This window comes from Cervus canadensis, chromosome 25 (assembly GCF_019320065.1).
Source record: "Cervus canadensis isolate Bull #8, Minnesota chromosome 25, ASM1932006v1, whole genome shotgun sequence".
NCBI classification, from domain to species: domain Eukaryota; kingdom Metazoa; phylum Chordata; class Mammalia; order Artiodactyla; family Cervidae; genus Cervus; species Cervus canadensis.
The window spans coordinates 26003508-26023298 of NC_057410.1; the positions used below are offsets into that span (position 1 = coordinate 26003508).

At 49.2% G+C, this 19791-nt stretch overlaps 2 protein-coding genes across 3 annotated transcripts in view; both read left to right on the forward strand.

Moving 5' to 3' along the window:
- LOC122427692 (tubulin alpha-1C chain) overlaps window positions 1-19791 on the forward strand; it is a 1128437-nt gene that overhangs the window by 612364 nt on the left and 496282 nt on the right. The window lies entirely within an intron of this gene.
- AQP2 (aquaporin 2) lies at window positions 1899-18762 on the forward strand. 2 transcript variants are annotated; one of them, XR_006265513.1, is made up of 5 exons: window positions 1900-2354; window positions 5380-5544; window positions 5904-5984; window positions 6622-6969; window positions 18525-18762. XR_006265513.1 is itself a non-coding variant. In XM_043447380.1 (4 exons), exons 1-4 carry the CDS (start codon window positions 1995-1997, stop codon window positions 6829-6831), a joined length of 816 nt encoding a protein of 271 aa, XP_043303315.1. In that variant the 5' UTR covers window positions 1899-1994; the 3' UTR covers window positions 6832-9828. The 2 variants fall into 2 exon arrangements, 1 of the variants encoding a protein (XP_043303315.1); XM_043447380.1 differs by lacking the exon at window positions 18525-18762 and having other exon boundaries at window positions 1899-2354; window positions 6622-9828.

Below are 19791 nucleotides of genomic sequence, written 5' to 3' on the forward strand. Positions count from 1 at the left end.
GCAGGGGACACAAGTTCGATCCCTGTTTGGGGAACTAAGAGCCCACGTGCTGAGGCAACTAAGCCCACGAGCTGCAACTACTGAGCCCATGTGCCTCAACTAGAGGGAAGATAAAATGTATTTAAATAAAATATAAATTTTAAATAAAAAAATAGGAATGCACAGCCCGACTAGGGGCCCAGTCATGGCTGGCATCCTCCCCCCTTTCAGACTTGTGTCCAGACCAGAACATGAGTGAATCTCAATCTCTCTGCACTTCATGTTGTAATCTGTAAAATGAGATTCATAGGCTAGACCACCTCTATCTTAGAGTGGTATCTTACCACTGGGTTCTAAATTTATGGCCGTGTGACTGAATGGCCAACATACACATGCACAGTTTGGGGGTGTGGATTGAGGGCTATGGAGAGAAGTCACGACACCTCTTGAGGGGTTTATTGGGAGGTAAGAGACTTTTCACTTGACTAGGTAAGGGGAGATCCTGCCCAGACTCATGGGTCAGCCACTTTCTCTCTCTCTCAAGGTCATGAACACTTTGATCAAAGAGGAGAGATAAGAACGTGTGTGTGGCCCATTCGAGGGCACATGGCATCATGGGGGGCTCCACTCTGCGGTTTCCAATCGTTCTCAGATTTCCGTTCCTGGGACTGTGACTTGCCCTGGGGACAGGAGGTAGAGCAGAGTCAAGAAGCTGGTTCTCTTAGTCTCACTTAGACCCTGATCCTGCCTCTGGGTCCCTAGGACAGGGAGCAGGGCTGGAGAGATCAAAGAAATGTGATATGATGGGATCTAATGTCTCCTGGACCCCAGGTCAGGGCAGCATTGATGGCAGGAGGTGGCACTGCCCAGAGGCTGGACTGAGTGGGCACTCAAACCGGGGAGTCACTTACTGCAGTCACCCCGAGCCCGCACAGCTCACTGCCCCATAGAAACATCCTCCCACTGCGGCTTGGGTGGCTCCGAGCTCTAGGGGTGCCTAGAGCCTGTCACAGCTTCTGAGACCCTAACATGTGAGTCTTGGTCTCTCCTGACGGTATAAATAATGCTATTAATAACAGATGATATCAACTGACAGCTTGCTGTGGGCCAGGAGCAGCTCTGAACACTTTCCAGACATTGGTTCATTTAATCTAAACCCCAAGCCCACACAGGTTTATTATCCCCTTTGGAAATCACAGAGATGCACCATGGAATGGAAATCCACAGCTTCCTCAGCCGACCTGAGCTTGACTCCATCACCCAAGGCCAGGGTCCCAGCGCCTCTTAAACCGCGCCCCCTGGTTCCAGGCTATGAAAGCTACTATTTGGCAGGGGTTCCAGGGAGCAAGTGAAGCTTAATGATTTATGGATGACTGAATGCAAGAAAGCGAACACAGGAGAGACACGAAATCTTTATGCCTTGGAAGGTTCATGTCACACCAACCGGTGGTTTTCCATCCCCTGTGAGATGGAGGTCAGTCAGCAGGAAGAATGTCCCGATCTCCAGAAAGGGTAGCATTGACACCCTGTTTCATGGTCAGTTCTGTAAGGTGTTGCCCTTGACTTGGCCAACAGTTTGAATCAGAGAGAGGAGTTTGGCAGCATAAACCCTACAGAATCCTCATAGGACGGGTGGGGGCGGGGGAGGCCCTGGGGCAGCTGCCCTGGGATAACCTAGGGAACAAACACGGAAAACTAGGGGACGTCAATCCTTATCTGGAGCTCATTAATGGGGAACACCATTCAGCTGTGAAGTCCTAGATGGGGTGATAGGCATGCTGCACCCAGGGCTAGGAGGTGGGGGCAGGAGGCAGCCACATGGGAGAAGAGGTATCGGCCAGACTCCACCTACATCTCACGTGTCCAAATTCAGGATGGAGGGACCCTATAAATGTCCAAGACCAGCCTCCCCAGAAACCCTGAGAGAGAGACAGACAGACAGACGGAGGGAGAGTGAGAGCTGCAAGCTCCCCGCCCCTGAGACCCCTGGGCCAGCCCACGGAAGGCTCCGCAGCATGTGGGAACTCCGGTCCATAGCCTTCTCCAGGGCAGTGCTCGCAGAGTTCCTGGCCACACTCCTCTTTGTCTTCTTTGGCCTCGGCTCAGCCCTCAACTGGCCACAGGCCTTGCCCTCTGTGCTGCAGATCGCCATGGCCTTTGGCCTGGCTATTGGCACCCTGGTGCAGGCTCTGGGCCACGTCAGCGGGGCCCACATCAACCCTGCTGTGACTGTGGCCTGCCTGGTGGGCTGCCACGTCTCCTTTCTCCGCGCTGTCTTCTACGTGGCTGCCCAGCTGCTGGGGGCTGTGGCCGGGGCCGCCCTGCTCCATGAGATCACACCACCAGATATCCGAGGGGACCTGGCTGTCAATGCCGTGAGTAGCCAGAACTGTGTCCTTTCCACAAGGGCAGATTCTGGGAAGTCCCTTGTGAAGGATGAGATGGGAGGGACCACATCTGGGTGAGGGTCTAGGTGGAGAGACAGAGAGAGGTGGGATGGGGAAGGGGCAGAAATGCTGGAGCCAGGAACGTGGCTGCCACAGGAGAGTCAGGGTGGAAGGAGCAGTAATGTCAAGCAGCGGCTGGGTATCCACGGGTCTGCTGGTACCTTCTGCCCTGAGCCTCTTGGAGGGAGAGCCACATCAAGGACTCTCTTGACTTGATGTTCGCATTGCAGCAAGGGCTGTGCTAGGACTCATGGAGGATGGAGTCTCCAAGCAGACATGAATAGACTATGAAGAAGGAACTTCAGAGAGCTAGTCCCCAGCATCTCCCTGAGGGAAGAAGGACCCAACATTCCTTCAGCATCCACTGTGTACAGGGCTCAACAACAGGGGCTCCATGCAAGCCACAGGTGGATAACTTACAACCTGTAAGGGAGGGATGAGAAGATCCATTTCTTAAGGACATGGAAGCTGAGACTCAGAAAGGGGAAGTACCAAAGCCAGTCTTTAAACCCAGGCTTGACTGTAAAACCTGTGATCTCTCTACCCCACCAATGTTCCCTCCTTGAGCCACCATCTAAGCCTTGTTTTGCAAATGAGGAAACTGAGGCTCAGAGAAGGGAAATGACAGACTAAAAGCTCTACAGTTTGTCAATATCAAGGAAAGTAGCAGAACCCAGGGCAAAGCTAAAGGGGAAAGGTCTCTCCAGACCTTGGAGCACATCCCCAGAGCCCATGAGCTGATGACATGACCAGTGGCTTTGGGAGCTAAGGGTGACGCTATGGCCCCTCCCCCTCCACACCCCTGCCCTCTACCTATCCTGGGTCTGGGCAAGGCCTGGGCATCTGAGGGCATGGGTGGGAAGAGACAGCCTGTGTCCCTCAACACAGCTCTAACTCTTGCTCCTCTTCCAAGCCAGGAAGGCGAGTGCTTCTTTCATGTCTCAATCTCCTGCATTTCTTGGCCTTCTCTATCCCTGGGCCACTGGATAAAAGCTCTGATGTCTCTGAAGAGTCCTGCATGGTCTCTGTGGCCATCCCCTCCCCTGTATAGGTGGCCTTCCTCATGCAAGGAGGAGGGGTGTCCCAAATGGGGAACTTCTCTCTTCAAAATGGAAAATATGATGAGTCTGGGGACTCAAGTTTGAGAGAAGGCAAGAGTGACCACTGTGATGGATAGACTGAGAAGTCTGACCATTTCCATTGAGAATGAAATTAGTTCAGTTTGCAGCAAGATGAGGTCTAGTTAGACTAAAAGAAGAACTTCCTGAAAGCATGGACAAGAAAGCCTCAGAATGTGTAGCTGGAAAATCTCCTCTAATAGCAGGGCAACGGGAGTGCTAAGGGGCCTTGAGGACATGACCTCCTGCTCTTCCATCATCTCACAGTTGACTGGGGCCCTCAGAAGGGAAGGGTCTGGGAGGCTCCTCTGAGTTTCTGCCCAGCATTTACCATCTTGATGACCTGGTGAGAACCTTCCTGGCTGGAATGGGGCAGCAGTGGGACTGACTTGTCCTGAGGCTAGCAAGAGCCAGATGACCCCCATGGCTGAAATCAATGGAAAAGCCAGTCTGCCCACCAAGAATTTACCACTGATGTGCATCTGCTTTGTGGCAGGCCAGATTTCATTTCATTCTTGGTACAACACTGTAAGGAGAATTCTGGGATCCTCCACTGTGAGTGGTAAAATTGAGGTTCAGCATTCAATTGATTCAAATCACAGAGCCGTGTCAGCACCTGGAAACGGACCCAGAGCTGTCTGGCACCGAACCCATGTCCATACACTCTCCTTTAGATCACTCTTTACCAGGGAATGGGGCTGGGGCTCTGCCTTTGTCATTTCCATTTGTCTCACAGTCCTCCAGGATCCATTCTGCTATCCCCATTTTACAGAAAGACAAACTGAGGCTGAAATAAATAGAGCCCCACAGCAAGTCAGAGGCTCCAAAGTATCTGCTTCCAAAGCTGTTCACAGCCCCCCACTATAGGCTCTGACTTTGGAAGATGAGAGGGAGTTGAGGTTAGACTCCAGAGAGGCCCAAGGGTGCCATCTCGATGGTTAGGATCCAAGGTGGGGGTTCAGAGCCTGGAGAAGGAGTATGGGAGCTCAGGGCTATCCCAGCTTCACCCAGCGCAGTGCCCAGACCCAGAGGGCAGGGTGTAAGGTTCAAGATAACAAAACCCAGAGAGAAATCCAGTACTGGGTGCGGCCGAGTTATGAAATCACCTCTTCACTCAGCCCCAGGTTTTCTTGTTACAAGGTAAGGTCTGCTGGGACCATGGGTGCCCCACATGGGGGTGGAGGCATCACAGTACAGGGCTCCAGGACCCCCACCTCAACCTCTGCAGGAAGTGCAGAGAGCAAATCCACAGGGCAAAACTGACGCCTGCAGTAGGAATAGGCAAGGTAAAGGGGAACAAGCACAGTTGTACACTGGGCTCCTGGGGGAAGGGAACACATTAGCGCCAGCCCCTGAGCCAGTCCCTTGATCCTGTTCCTGGGAGCCCTTTGACCATAGGAGGAAAGACCACTGGCCACTCATTAGCACCAGTATCCTGTGGCTTAAATAGCGAGGAAGGTCTTCCTGTAACCAGGCCTAAAACTTCCTGCTGCAATCAAAACCTCTTCCTTCCTTGTTCTTCAGGAAACAGAAATTCCATATCTCAGTACCCTTTTCCTCTCACATGGCAGGCACACAGTCCCAGTCACCAAACCTAATGGGCTATGGACTCGGTTTCCCTACCTCTAGCCTGGGAACCACAGTCAGTCGTGGGGTCCATCCCCCTGCCTGTGTACCATGGCCCAGTAAGAACCTACCAGTAGTGTGGACTAAGGTGGCTGGTGCGCCCTGGTGGATTGTGCCCAGAAGCCTATCTGGGTCCCTGGCTGCAGGTGGGCAGGAAGATGACACCAATGTGGGGAGCATGCTCAGTGTGCCCCCTCCTCTGTCCCCAGCTCAGCAACAACTCAACAGCTGGCCAGGCGGTTACTGTGGAGCTTTTCCTGACACTGCAGCTCGTGCTCTGCATCTTCGCCTCCACCGACGAGCGCCGTGGAGACAACGTGGGCACCCCTGCCCTCTCCATCGGGTTCTCTGTGGCCCTGGGCCACCTCCTTGGGGTAGGTCATGGCCACTGATTCAGCCTCCCTGGAGGGACAGACTGGGAGGTGTCCCCAAAGAAACAGATACACAGACTGCTCTAGAGATAGATACACAGAACCCCCGAAAGTGAGAGCCACAGAGACACCCCCAGAGGGACAGACACATGGACATACTCCAGAGGGTTTGACCCCCAAGCACCACAAAGAGACAGATAGCACTCCAGCTTCAAATGAATAGCAAGCCCTGTAAATATAGCACGAACTTAATTGTCCATCCATGAATGCCCTTTAGGTTGAGGTCAACACTGGAGAGGGGCACAAAGACTCTGGCCCCATTCTCACCCCACTCCCCTCCCTGACTCCTGCCTCCACTGCAGATCCACTACACTGGCTGCTCCATGAATCCTGCCCGCTCCCTGGCTCCAGCTATCGTCACCGGCAAGTTTGATGACCACTGGGTAATGGCCGAAACCTCCCTGTCTTCCCCTCCCGCAGAAACCCATCTCCACTAGAAGGGAGAGCAGTGGGATCAGCAAATCCACCCCGCCCCCAGTCCTCCTCCTGGGGATACCGGGAGCCTTGGGTCCACCTTTCAGGTCTGACGCCAGAGACTCCGTTTCTACATCTACAAATGAGGATAAGAGTGGTTGTTCCTTTGGCTTTGGGGAAAGATTAAGTGAGGTTACCGGTTTAAAAGAGATGACACAGTGCCTTCGAATTCGATAAATCGTAATATTTATACTAGGCTACATATTTCTATCATTTAGCACTTATCTAGCACTTTGTTAGTATGCGCCAGGACTTATTCTAAGTGCTTTGCAAATATTGACTCATAGGGTTTTCACAACAACCCTAGGCGTTAGGTATTAGAGTGAGGAAACAGGCAGAAAGAGGGCAAGTAACTTGTCCAAGGTTACCAGGGAGTCCGCACCGAATTCGCCCCATTAGCCCCCAACTAACAAGTCTTCCCAGCTGCTCGCTCCTGCTCACTATTCGCACGGAAGAGCGTTTGATACCCTTCACCGCGCGAGGCCCCCTTTCAACGCCAACGGGGAAAGGAGCATCCCTCGAGCCGCCCTCTCGCTCGCCCCGCAGGTCTTCTGGATCGGACCCTTGGTCGGCGCCATCGTGGCCTCGCTCCTCTACAACTACGTGCTGTTCCCGCCCGCCAAGAGCCTGTCGGAGCGCCTGGCGGTGCTGAAGGGGCTGGAGCCCGACGCCGACTGGGAGGAGCGCGAAGTGCGGCGGCGGCAGTCGGTGGAGCTGCACTCCCCGCAGAGCCTCCCGCGCGGCAGCAAGGCCTGAGCGCCCGGACGGGCTGGGGGAGCTCGCCCGCCCGCCCGCCACCCCGCCGGAGCCCCTCTCCCCAGGCTCGAAGCCGGCCCCCAGGGCACAGTAGCTGCTTCCAAGACGCGCCGAGCGGCCAGGGCCCCGGGCACCGCGGTGAGCCGGGCAGATTCCCCTGGCCTGAGGCTGCGGGGCAGCAAGTAGTGGACCCTGCGGCGCCTGGCAGGGAGCTGGGGAGGGAGGGCGCAGCTAGAAGCCTCCTCCGAGAGCCTGCGCAAGTGTACTGGGGGGCTGGGGGACGGGAGCTGGAAAAGGTGCCCCAGGATTTTTTGCGTGTGCGTCCCCCAAGTGCCTTTCTGTCCCCAAGTGCAGGGCTGTGCACACTCCTGAGTGTAAGCAGGTGTGCCTGCGCTGGCGCAAGTGTGCCCTGGCTGATCACCTCTCACTCGTTTCTTGACCGCTCCCTCCCCACCTGCAATAAATCCGCGTCCTCTGCAGTGGAGGGGTCCTGTCCCCAGGAGCGCTAAGCGCGCTCCCAGGTAGAAGAGAAGAGGAGGGTGTGGAGGCCACTCTGAGAGGGCTGGAGGGAGGCACTGATTTCCACTCCCGGCTCTGCCCCTTCAGGGAAGTTTCCCCAAGCTGCAGCACTGGCTCCTAAGATTTGCCAGGAACCCTCGCTAGAGGTAGCGAGGTTTCAACCAGAAGACAGCTCCCCCCAGAATTGGCCTGGGATGGGAGCGGAGAGAGGGAAATCGAGGCCAAGGACCTCCCTCCTGCCCTAAGAGAGGACCTCGCCCCAGAAAGAAGCAGGCATATGTGTGTATGTGCATAGCCAGCAGGTATACCTGCGACCCCATCTGGGAGGGGTGGGGGCGGGGGGAGCTCCAGACTGAGAGATTAGCCTCCCACTGTGGCAGAGAAAACAAAAGGCCTTAGTGGGCCCCTGGCCTTTGTCTTGGGAGGAGGAGGATTTGCAACTAGACACTTCTTGAAAGGAGACACTCAGTTTCGCAAGTGAGCCCTCTCACCCAGCACACACCTATGGCTGGCTGGGCAAGGCACTCAGGCACGTAACCACAGGCACCAGGCAACATGTCCCCATCACCTATCCCACTTCTGGCCCCTTCCCAGGAAGCAGCTCTTCTTCCCCTCTCTCCCTTCCACCTCCCCAGCCCTTCTGCCCCCTCCCTTCTGGCTCCCCCCATAGGACCTTATTGCGGAGAGAGCAGCCTAGCACTTTCTAGGCCAAAGAAGGGGAAATGACTTGTCTAGGCAGAGACAGGTCTATGTCTAGAGCCGGGTCTTCTAAATTTCCAGGCCAGTGCGATGTTTCTCAAATGAGATTAACTGGGATTAAGTGAGATCATGCATGTAAAGATGCTGTGTGAACTGTAAGTCCTCATACCATTATCACGCATTAGTGGGATCATTTCGTTATTTCTGTTCCTGGGGGTGGGGTGGGGTGGGGTGGGGTGGGGTAGGGGGGAAGAATACAGAAGGGGCATGACCTTTGGCCTCCTGTACCTCCTTTAGTTGGTGGTTAAAGCAAAGGCAGGCCCTGGGGCCCCAAGGTACCAGCAGGAGATGGGTGTGGGGCTAGCCCCATCCTGATCCAGCCTCTTCACCAACCCCAACCCTGAGCCTGCCATTGACTGTTCTCCCCTTGCCTCCCCTCCTCCCACCACCCATGCCAGCCGTGCTCCCCTCCCTCTCCAGCTTGTTGCATAGCTGACCTAAGGACCACACCGTGAGCCCCCTTCTCCGTGCTCTGATGCCTTCATGCTTTCAAGGCTTTTCTCTGTGTCTGTCCCACACTGCACAAGCATCATTGTGCACCAGAGCTTCCAGCCCCTTCGGGCCCTCCACTCCCTTCAGAGACAAACTGGATAAGGAACACATATCTGTAATCATACCCACTGCCTCCTCTAAGCTCTTTTCTGTCTTCCTTGAGCAAACCTTCCTTCCGGTTAGAAAAAGCCTGCCCTCAGTCATAGATGCTATGGAGATGATTCTCCCAATCCTTGAACAGCTGATGACAGTCACCTGGCCTTGTTCCTGGAGGAGGGGTCAAGTCAGAGTCCAAAGTAACCCCCAGGCTGTACTTCTGGCAGCTGAGTGTCCTTGCACTGGAATTTCAAAGGCAGCAAGGTTCTGAGCTGTAAGCCAAGCCTTGACGTGTCTCAGGTATTTCATCCCCTCCTCACTTCTCCCCACCAGATCCATCTCAGCTCAGTCACTCAATAGTTTCTGACTCTTTGCAACTCCTGGACTCTGACCCACGAGGCTCCTCTGTCCATGGCATTTTTCAGGCAAGAATACTGGAGTGGGTTGTCATTTCCTTCTCCACAGATCCCTCCAGAAGTTGCCAAAAATTTCTCCCTACAGCTGTTCCTCTTCCAAGACGACACTGTCCCCTGAACTAAATGTGAGAGCCCCACTGCTTCCAGCCCCGATTGCCCAGATTGGGATCACTGAGGTCAGAAGTCAAAGCAGGATTCAAGTGATGGGATGGAGGGGAACTACACCTATTAAGCATGTTTGTGTCCCAGTTTCTGAGCCAGGTGGGGAGACAATGACGAAGAACACAGGCTGGTTTCTGCCCTCAAAGAGCACCCAGTCTGGAGAAGGGCGGAGGCCACATACCAAACCAGACAGAGGCAGGGCAGCATGGAGGCAGATGGACAGAACTTCAGGTCCCCAGCTGGAGAATGAGGAGATTCTGAGCTGAGGGGAGGAGGGGCTGGCCACTGGGCCTCAGCTGCCTCCACCTCTGCACTCCCACTTTGCTCCAGATGACTTTGCCCCTGCGCGGGTTGCTTCAATACTCTTTTGGGTCTTTAAGCTGCGATTCTGTATCTGGGCAGTGCCTCCCAGCTAGATGATGAGCCCTTTGGGGGCAGGGCTCCTTTTGGTTCTCAGATGGCACCCTCCTCTCTATCTTCCCCCATCCGTCTTGTGTCTCCCACAGTGCTCTGCACATAGTAAACACTCAATAAATGCTCACTTGTCAATAAATGCTGTTTCTGTCACAACTTAGAAATGGTCCGTGCAGTCCGAGGAGCCAGCAGACAGACTAGAGTCTGTGGCATGTCATGAGCACCCAGAGCTGCCTCGAGGGGTGGTGCAGAAGGGATCTCAATGCCGAAGGAGCTCAGCTGGGAGGCCTGTGGTGTCCGAGTCCCACTGTCAGCCTGGCCCAAATGGGTATGCTGGGCTGTGTCACCCAGGTGGCACTGCAGGGAGGCCACCAGGACATGGGCTGGCTGTGTGGCCACCAGAGAGAGTGAAGGAGCCCCTCTTGGTCCCCTTGTACAGACTAGAGCACCATGTTGGGAAGACAGGGCAGGGACCTGGCATAACAGTTATCCCAGGGTCTGGGATAACACCTAACACTGAACGTGCAAGATCAGCCTCCTGCTCTTCTTCCCAAACCTGTTCCTGCACGGTCCTTCCCATCTCAACTGACGGCAACATCATCTTTCCAGCTTGAGGCCAAAAGGCTTGAGCCATCTTTGACTCCCCATTCTCACACCCAGCCCTGACTCCATCAGGGAATCCTGTCACTTCTACCTTCAAAGGGATCCAGATCTCTCACCTTCAGTACTTCCCACCAGGCCACTGTGTCCCTGCCTCCATGCCCCTCTCATCTCTTCTCAACACAGCAACACAGGTGTCTTTTAAAGCTTTGTCAGGGGCATGCCTGGTGGCTCAGTGGTAAAGAATCTGCCTACCAATGCAGGAGACACAGGTTTGATCCCTGACTTGGGAAGATCCCAAGTGCCTCGGAGCAGCTAGGCCCATATGCCACATGTACTGGACCTGTGCTCTAGAGCCCGGGAGCTGCAGCCACTGAGCCCACTCTTAGCAACTGCTGAAGCCCGAGTGCCCTAGACCTGTGCTGCACAACAAGAGGAGCTCGCACATTGCAACTGGAGAGTAGCCCCCCCACTCACTGCAACTAGAGACAAGCCCGTGCAGCAACGAAGATCCAGCACAGTCATAAAAAAATTAATTTTTTTTTAAACCTTTGTCAGGGACTTCCTTAGTGGTCCAGTGGCCAAGACTCTGCACTTCCATTACAGGGGGCATGGGTTCAATCCCTGGTCAGGGAAGTTACGCATGCCACGCGGTACAGCCAAAAAGAAAAACAAAAAGAATTTTTTCAGCGCACACCAGTCCCCCGTCAGTGACTCCCTCAGTCTCTTGAGTAAAGCCTGCGGTCCTTCTGGTGATGCACAAGGCCTGCCCACCTCCACTGCTCTCTGACCTCCCTCGCTTTCTCTGCTCCAGCAATTCAGGCCACTCCCTCTGCCTGGAATGTTCTTCCCCTCCACATGCATGGTTCTTTCCCTCTCTTCTTGAAACCAAGCAAGATGTTATGGGGCTCCTGGGCACAAAAGCCTTTCTGCGTCACCTTGTCTGAGTTCCAAAGGGCAGGTTCAAACATTTGCTGATCAGGCAAGGGAGGAAATGCAGAGACAAGGGAGGAGCAGCCAAGAAAGAGTAGTGCAGCCTTGGGAGCAGGGTCCTGGTTCCCCCTCAAGGGATATACATAATGTTATCTCTGAGCTCCCCTGCAGAATTAAAACTCATATCAAATAGAAGACGTGATGAAACACTCTTCTTTCCAGAGAAGGTCACAGTTCACCCATCACCTGATGCCAGATGACCTCTGGATTAAAGGAATGTGGGTCCTGCACACACCCTGATCCCTGATCCTGACTAAAAGACTCTTCACAGCCCCCTACCACCCCCCCCCAAAGTTGGGAAACACAGTTTTGAGGGCATTAGTCCACTGTGGCCCCCTTTACTGGCAAAGCATTAAATCTCTTCTCTTCTACTTCACCCCAAACCCTGTCTCCGAGATTCGATTCAGCACCAGTGTACAGAGGCTGAGCTTCTGGCATCAGTTTTCCATTCTGGGAAATTCCATTTGAAAGGCACCTGCTGGGGCAGAGGCCACAGGCTAAGCGGAACTTGGAAGCTGATTTGAGCCTTGTGCTGTTTGGTTTTTGGTTTGAGGCTTCTGTTGCTGGCAAGGATTTTGGTTTGTTCTTGGTCTGCACTTGAGTGTTCTATCGATCAAACATGGGAAATGCTTCATCTTCAATTCCATCTGATAGTCCTCTGGAGAAAATCCTGGCAGACTGATCGACCTATAGCTATGAACCATGACTAAAGAGAAATGAGATCCTGTTGTAATTCTGTTTGGCCAATGTGCATTCTTAAAAGTGAGGAGAGGTGGCCTTTGTATGATCACCTATTTTTCAGCTAGAATGGCTTCGTCACAGGGATGGAAAGGCTGGGAATTCGCTCCCCTCCATCGTGGCCAGCCACTCTGGGATCCTTGAAGGCCAGTTCTGGGCTTGTTCTCCTTCAAGAACTGAGCTAATCTCTTTGGAACCCTCAGTCTGGGAGTGGAAGTGAAGGTTTTAGATTATACCTCCTCTGATTTTCTATCTGTGTGACCGTGGCTTATCTATCATTTGTATCTGTGTGTGTTGTTTTGGGGTTAGCCACTCTGTCTTGTGCAAGATGGGGAAATTCTTCATTGTGAACCACTCTGAGTTCTCCATCTGGGAGTGGAAATGGAATCTTCGGGCTACACCTTGTCTAATATTTTGTCTGTTGAACCATGTTGTTGTCTGTCTGTATGTGTGGCAGTACTTGCACTGACCAGTGGAGGGGTCTTTGGTAAATAACAGGTCTCACTTGGACAACATCAGGGTATCCTTCTCTAGTGCACTGGGCTTCGCCTGTGGCGGAGGTTTGGTTAGAATTTTCCCTTCTGGACTAGCCTTGATATAGGTGACCAGAGCTCTATCTTCTATCTTGTAGTCCCTCTAGGGTGTTTTTCCAAAGCTGGGAAGTTTTCAGCTATGCTCCCATGAAAAGGAATTGGTATTTCTGATAAACCTATTTGCAGGGCAGCAATGGCGATGCAGACATAGATAACAGACTTATGGACCTGGGGAAGCGGGGGAAGGAGAGGGTGGGACGAATGAAAAGAGTAGCATGGAAACTTATACACTACCACATGTAAAATAGATAGCCAGTGGGAATTTGCTGGGTGCCTCAGAGAACTCAAACCGGGGCTCTGTGACAATCTAGAGGGGTTGGATGGCATGGGAGGGAGGAGGGAGGTTCAAGGAGGGGACATATGTATACCTATCGCTGATTCATGTTGATGTACAGCAGAAACCAACACAATATTGTAAAGCAATTTTCTTTCAATTAAAAATAAATTAAAAAAAATTTTAAACAAAGGCGAATTTTTAAAAATTCAGTAATTTGGCTTAAAAACCACACTACTTTACTTCCTGTGATGGTTAATTTTATGTATCAACTTGGCCTAGCCACAGTGCCTAGATATTTAGTCAAGAATTATTCTGAATGTTTCTGTGAAGGTATTTTTTTGTGTGAGATTAGCATTTACATTAAAGAAATTTTAATAAAACTGAAGTCCTCTGTAATGTGGGCAGGCCACAATCAACCAGTTGAAGGCCTTAATAGAACAAGACTAACTTCCCTTAAGCAAGAAGGAATTCTGCCACCTGATTGTCTATGAACAAGAACTCTTCACTGAGTTTCCAGCCTAATCACCTATCCTATCAGGTTTGGGGATCCTCAAGCCAACTGTGAAAGCCAATTTCTTAAAACAAATCTCTCTATATTCAAAGAAAAAGAAATTGGTATTTATCTCCTCCTGTGCCACGGCAACCCACTTCAGTACTCTTGCCTAGAAAATTCCATGGATGGACGAGCCTGGTGGGCTACAGTCCATGGGGTCGCAGAGTCAGACATGACTGAGAGACTTTTCACTCACATGCCTTGAGATGTAAATGTTCTACCAGGATTCTCAAGAACATTTATCTAGACTATCTCTACTTTCTGAGATTGAAGAAAGAGAAAAAAGAAAGAGGGGGGCCTCAAATGGAAAAACTGTGGGATCTCTGGTTCTGTCAGTATGTAAAAATAACTGGTAAATTAGCTCTATGTAATTGTCTTTAAAAAAAAGTGCTTATAAATTAAATATTTTAAAAATTGGCCAAGATGAACTTCAGGACCATGTGATCTGGGAAATATTCAGTACTGAATTGATATCTGCTATTGAAGGTGGCTTAAGCTTGTTGGTTCGATTAATATAGACATGTCTTTAGAGTCATCAATATTAAACATAATACTTCTGTTGTACTTAGGTTTCAGTTCAGTTCAGTCACTCAGTCGTGTCCGACTCTTTGCAACCCCATGAACCGCAGCACGCCAGGCCTCCCTGTCCATCACCAACCCCCAGAGTTTACCCAAACTCATGTCCATTGAGTCAGTGATGCCATCTAACCATCTCATCCTCTGTCGTCCCTGTCTCCTCCTGCCTTCAATCTTTCCCAACATCAGGGTCTTTTCAAATGAGTCAGCTCTTTGCATCAGGTCGCCAAAATACTGGAGTTTCAGCTTCAACATCAGTCCTTCCAATGAACACCCAGGACTGATTTCCTTTAGGATGGACTAGTTGGACCTCCTTGCATTCCAAGGGACTCTCAAGAGTCTTCTCCAACACCACAGTTCAAAAGCATCAATTCTTCTGCACTCAGCTTTCTTTATAGTCCAGTTCTCACATCCATACATGACTACTGGAAGAACCATAGCCTTGACTAGATGGACCTTTGTTGACAAAGTAATGTCTCTGCTTTTTAATATGCTGTCTAGGTTGGTCATAACTTTCCTTCCAAGGAATAAGCATCTTTCAATTTCATGGCTGCAATCAAGTAAGACCTTATTATATCTGTTGCAAATCTGTCAAGGAAAGTAACAATGTGAAGAAGCTTTTGTTTATTTATTGGCCATGATCTGTAGTATGTGGGATCTTAGTTCCCCAACCAGGAATCAAACCTCGGGCCGCTTGTATTAGAAGCACAGAGTCTTAACCAATGAACCATCAGGGAAGTCCTTTAAGGAAAGTAAATGGAAATGATAAGAGCTTTTAGGTAAACTGTAGGGGAATAATTATGGTTTAGGAATGTCCACTTGAGGAGGATCTCTCTGGATATTTAGTAACATGAAATGTTAGTTAAATGATGGAAGTTTGTTGACTAGCTGGGTCATTCCCAAATAAAATAAGATACCAAGACATCAATTACTAAACAAAGAAATTAAAGACATTTAGGTCTATCAATGAATATGTTTGGTGCCACCCAGAGATGTTCTCTATAAGAAAGCAAATTTAAAAAAAAAAAAAAAAAGAAAGCAAATTTTTTAAGAAATTATCATTGGTATTTATGTTCACCAATCAATAGAATGCTAATATAAAAGTTTATAATTTCTTACTTCTTAATTTTCACTAGAAATCAAGGTTTTTTAAGAGGTGAGGACTCTAATTTAAACATGTAATTAAAGCTAATACAAGTAATAAAGGAAACATCTCAGTATGCTCTAGGAAAGTGGGATGTGTGTTTTCAGTAAGGAAAGTATAAGGAATCGAATTACATTTTATTAAGGAAAAACAAAGTGAGTCCATCTTAGAACTCATTGTTTTTGGATGGAAAAATGAGGAATGGGCTAATAAGGATGCAGAAAATAATGGAAGGTTTGTAGGAAGTGGACCCTGAGAAGAGTTTTATTCATGGTCAAGTCTGGTTGAGTTTGGAATGAATTTAACTGAGTAAATGAATTTCAAAAGTAAGCTGATTTGAAACTTGAATTTTATTTTTATCTCTGTTGAGAAGACAATTTTTCTTAAAACATTGAACTGGCTCTGATAACAGATTTCTTTACCTCTTAAGTTATCTGTTCTATATTTGCCTTTGAAATCTTTTATTGTCACTATGTTAAGTGAATAACTATTGTTTCACAGTGACTTATGATCTTATACACCCAAGTGTTTTGAAACTTTTTGACAAGCATCCCAAATATCAGGGCTTTTAAAAAATATTTATATATTTATTTGACTGCATCAAGTCTTAGTTGCAGCACATGGGATCTTTGTTGCATCATGTTATATTGCTGCAAAATTTAATTGAATTATTAAAGGACACTCTTTGTTTCTGAGGCTTAACTCAGTCATCTATTTTTGGATGAAGATCAGATGCTACATGATCTGCAACCAAGAGATTAATACCAGGTTATGGTCATTTAAATTTAAAGGCTCCCTTATGTTGGGGACAGTTAAACCATACTAGAGATAACCAGCCTAGCAACACTAGGAAATTGGGCTGGGTGCTTCATGGACAATGCCAATATATAATTTCCCTTAAAGATAACAACTGGTATAGAACAAAGTCAGACAAACTGAGACATACTAGGCTGCACCTAATAGAAGTTCTTGACTTAAATTCTTACTTATGACCTTACTAATACTGCCAGCTATATTATTTTTTACTTTACCTTTTTTACAAAGCTGTTTTTTTTAAATTACCAAATGTGTGACTGAGCCTCTGATAAGATGCTGATATAAGTTCCATAAGAGATTAATGAATGTAAAAATTCTAGATATGGGAAGAAACAAGAGGGAATGTTTTCCTGAACCATAAGAGACTAGTAAGACAGGGAGTCTGGAGATTTGGGGCTACTATTAATAAGGCCTAGTCCAGTAATAGCACGTTGAGTAGCCTATCAGTGAAATCTTCGCCAGAACTGGGAGTAAGTATTCTCAGCGCTGTGGGATGAAGTGACCATGAAATGACTCCCGCCAAACTATGGTCAAATTCATGACCCTGAAGGGGCTCTGCCAACTGAAAATTGGCACTTGCCATCTGCCTCTGCAAGGATTAGGTCAAGGCCACTGCAGCCACTGACCTTCAACACACCCTGAAAGGAGTTCAGGGTGGAGATCAGGAATGAGGTACTCTGTGCTCTGGAAAAAACTGGAAGAACAGGCCGTCAGATAGTTGGATACTCAGGAGATTTTATGAGCCCAAATTCTTGCATCTTCTCATATCAAGAAAAGCACTGAAATCATTAACAGTGACATCTGCTTTGGCCATGAGGAGGGAAAAATATTTGAAAATCAAAACGGAGTAGCTGTGGTTCAGACATCAGCTAAGTGACCATTGTGGATTTCAGACACATTCCTGGATTGCTGAGAACTTGAACTTTCTGAGCTGTGTCACACTTAGGATGCTACCAGCCATTCTCAAAGCAATGTCTTCTGGCAGTTGGTAGCTGCAACCAGATGGTTTCAAGGTATCCGCTTAAAATGATTAAATTTTTAGACAATAAAATTGGTTTAGGTCAGATGTTAGCAAAAAAAAAAAAAAAGACAATATGTGTAGTAGTCAGTATCTCCTGTTATGTATATGTTAATGCTGTTAAAAACCTCCTTAGGTAAAATTAGATAACTGGCCACAGTGAGTCTCTTCAAAGGGCCAGTTCCAGACTGGGTTTCAGGTTTATTCTCCTGAATTCCTCAGGGAATGAGATCTATTTTGTCTATTAGAATTCCGGTTGTCACTATTCCGACTACTTCTAATTGGATCTGTTGCACCAAGTGGTGGACCAGGGGTTTGCGATTTTAATTGAACTAAACTCTGATCCAGGATTTGAAACTCACGAATATTTCCAATTCAGTGTCCAGTTGAGGCAGGACTATGCCCTATTTTAGAAGGAAGTAGCCAGAGTGGCCACTGCCCCACTCCCTGAAAAAAGTTCAGGAAGGTTAAAAAGAGAAGAGGAGAATTTCCTTGGTGGTTCATTAGTTAAGAATCTGCCTGCCAGTGCAGGGGACACAGACTCCATCCCTGGTCCAGGAAGATTCCCCATGCCATGGGGCAACTAAACCTGTAAATTGCAACTACTGAGCCCACGCTCTAGGGCCCACACGCCACATCTACTGAAGCCCATACACTCTAGAGCCCATGCTTCACAACAAGAGAAGACACCAATGAGAAGCCCACACACCGCAACTAGAGAGTAGCCCCTGCTCACCAAAACTAGAGAAAGCCCATGTGCAGCAACAGGACCCAATGCAGCCGATCAATTAATTTTTCTAAATGTTGGGACTTCCCTGGTGGTCCAGTGGCTAGGACTTGTGCTCTCAATGAAGAGGACCAGGGTTCAATCCTTGGTTGGGAAACTAAGATCCCACATGCCACATAGTACAGCCAAAAAAGAAAAAGAAGAAAGGGAGGATTGAAACCAAGTCCCCCTAAGATTGAGTTCCTCTGCTGAGTTTATGATTAATATGCTTGCCTGCTAAGTTGCTTCAGTTGTGTCTGACTCTGTGTGACCCTATGGACCATAGCATGCCAGACTCCTCTGTCTGCCCATGGGATTCTCCAGGCAAGAACACTGGAGTGGGTTGCCATGCCCTCCTTCAGGGGATCTTCCTGACCCAGAGATCAAATCTGCATCTTCTGCATTGGCAGGCAGTCTCTTTACCACTACCACCACCTGGGAAGCATTTATTTTTAACTTCTCTATCCAAAATGATTATTCCCCTTCTTGTCCAATACCTGTTCTCCTCAGGATTGAGAAGTATCAAAGAAAAGCGGGTATTGAGATCAAGCAGGACCCTATGGAACTCTTGGGCACAAAAGCCTCTCTGCATCACCTTCTCTGAGTTTCAAAGGGCAGGTTCAAATAGTTGCTGATCAGGGAAGGGAGGGGATGCAAAGACAAGGGAGGAGCAGTCAAGAAACAGTAGTACAGCCTTGGGGGCAGGGTCCTGGTTCCCCCTCAAGGAATATATATAATGTTATCTTTGAACTCTTGCACAGAACTAAAACTCCCACCAAATGGAAGACGTGATGAAGCACTCTTCATTCCAGAGAAGGTCACAGTTCACCCATCACCTGATGCCATATGATCGCTGGATTGAAGGAATGTGGGTCCTGCACGCACCCTGATCCTTATCAGCAACCCTGTCCCTGGACAGTAAGACTCCTCACAGGCCCTCCTCAAATGGGGGACACACAACTTTGAGGGCATTAGCCCACTGTGGCCCCCTTTGCCTGGCAAAGCAATAAAACGATCCTTTTCTGCTTCACCCAAAACTCTGTCTCAGAGATTTAATTTAGTTCAGAGGCCAGATTCAGCTTTACTCTCCAAGTCTTTGCTAAGATGTCACCTTGTCAATAAGACCCTCACTGACAACCATTTAAAATTGCAAAGAACCAGTCCCCCATAACATATTTTATTATTCCATAGCACTTAACTGGACTCTATTGCACTATATATTTTCCATATGTCTATTATTTATTGTTTGTTTCCTTTCACTAGAATATTAGTTCCACATGGCAAAGACATTGCCTGCTACCTCATGGGTATATCTCCAGTGCCTAGAACAGTGCCTGGTATGTAGTAAGTGCTCAATAAGTCTTTGGATATGAATGAATGACTCTTCCCCAAACCTGGGGGTGTGTGGACTCTTGGCAGCATCACCTACTGCTAACTACCCTGCCATTTCTACCCCCAGCCTGAAACTGCTGCCAAAGAACCAAGGGAACCCAATATCAGGAGAAAAAGCAGGGGTTCCTCCTGAGAGATTCTAACTTTCCCTGCCACACACAGGGAGATCCATCTCCCAGCCCAGAGAGGTCCCAAGGAAGCGTTCCTCTGGGACTGACCAGGAAGGATCCAAGTGCTCAGGGCAAAGATAATTCCAGCATGTGGGCACTCTTGTGACAGCTTGAGGACAGAGGGACCCTGATGGTCAGAGAGAGGTAGAAAGGCCTCAAGCCAGGCCTAGGAAACATAACCAGCTGCCCTCATTTGAACAACCTGGATAGATAGGGTCTTGTTCTTCAGCTACACCAGGTCAGTCCTGACGAGCCTGTGGGTCTCATCTTAGCTCACCGTGTGACCCTGGGCAAGGCAGAACCTGTGAGTCTGATTTTCCTCACAGGTAGCTCAGAATTTAATCACACAGTGGAGGCCAGAGCTGTTGGTTAGCTGTAAAAGATTGGTCTCAAAACCTCAAGTAGGAGCTTCCTTCCCCTGGTGACACTTTAAGACTGTGGAGTTTAAGATCTGTGGATTTATGAG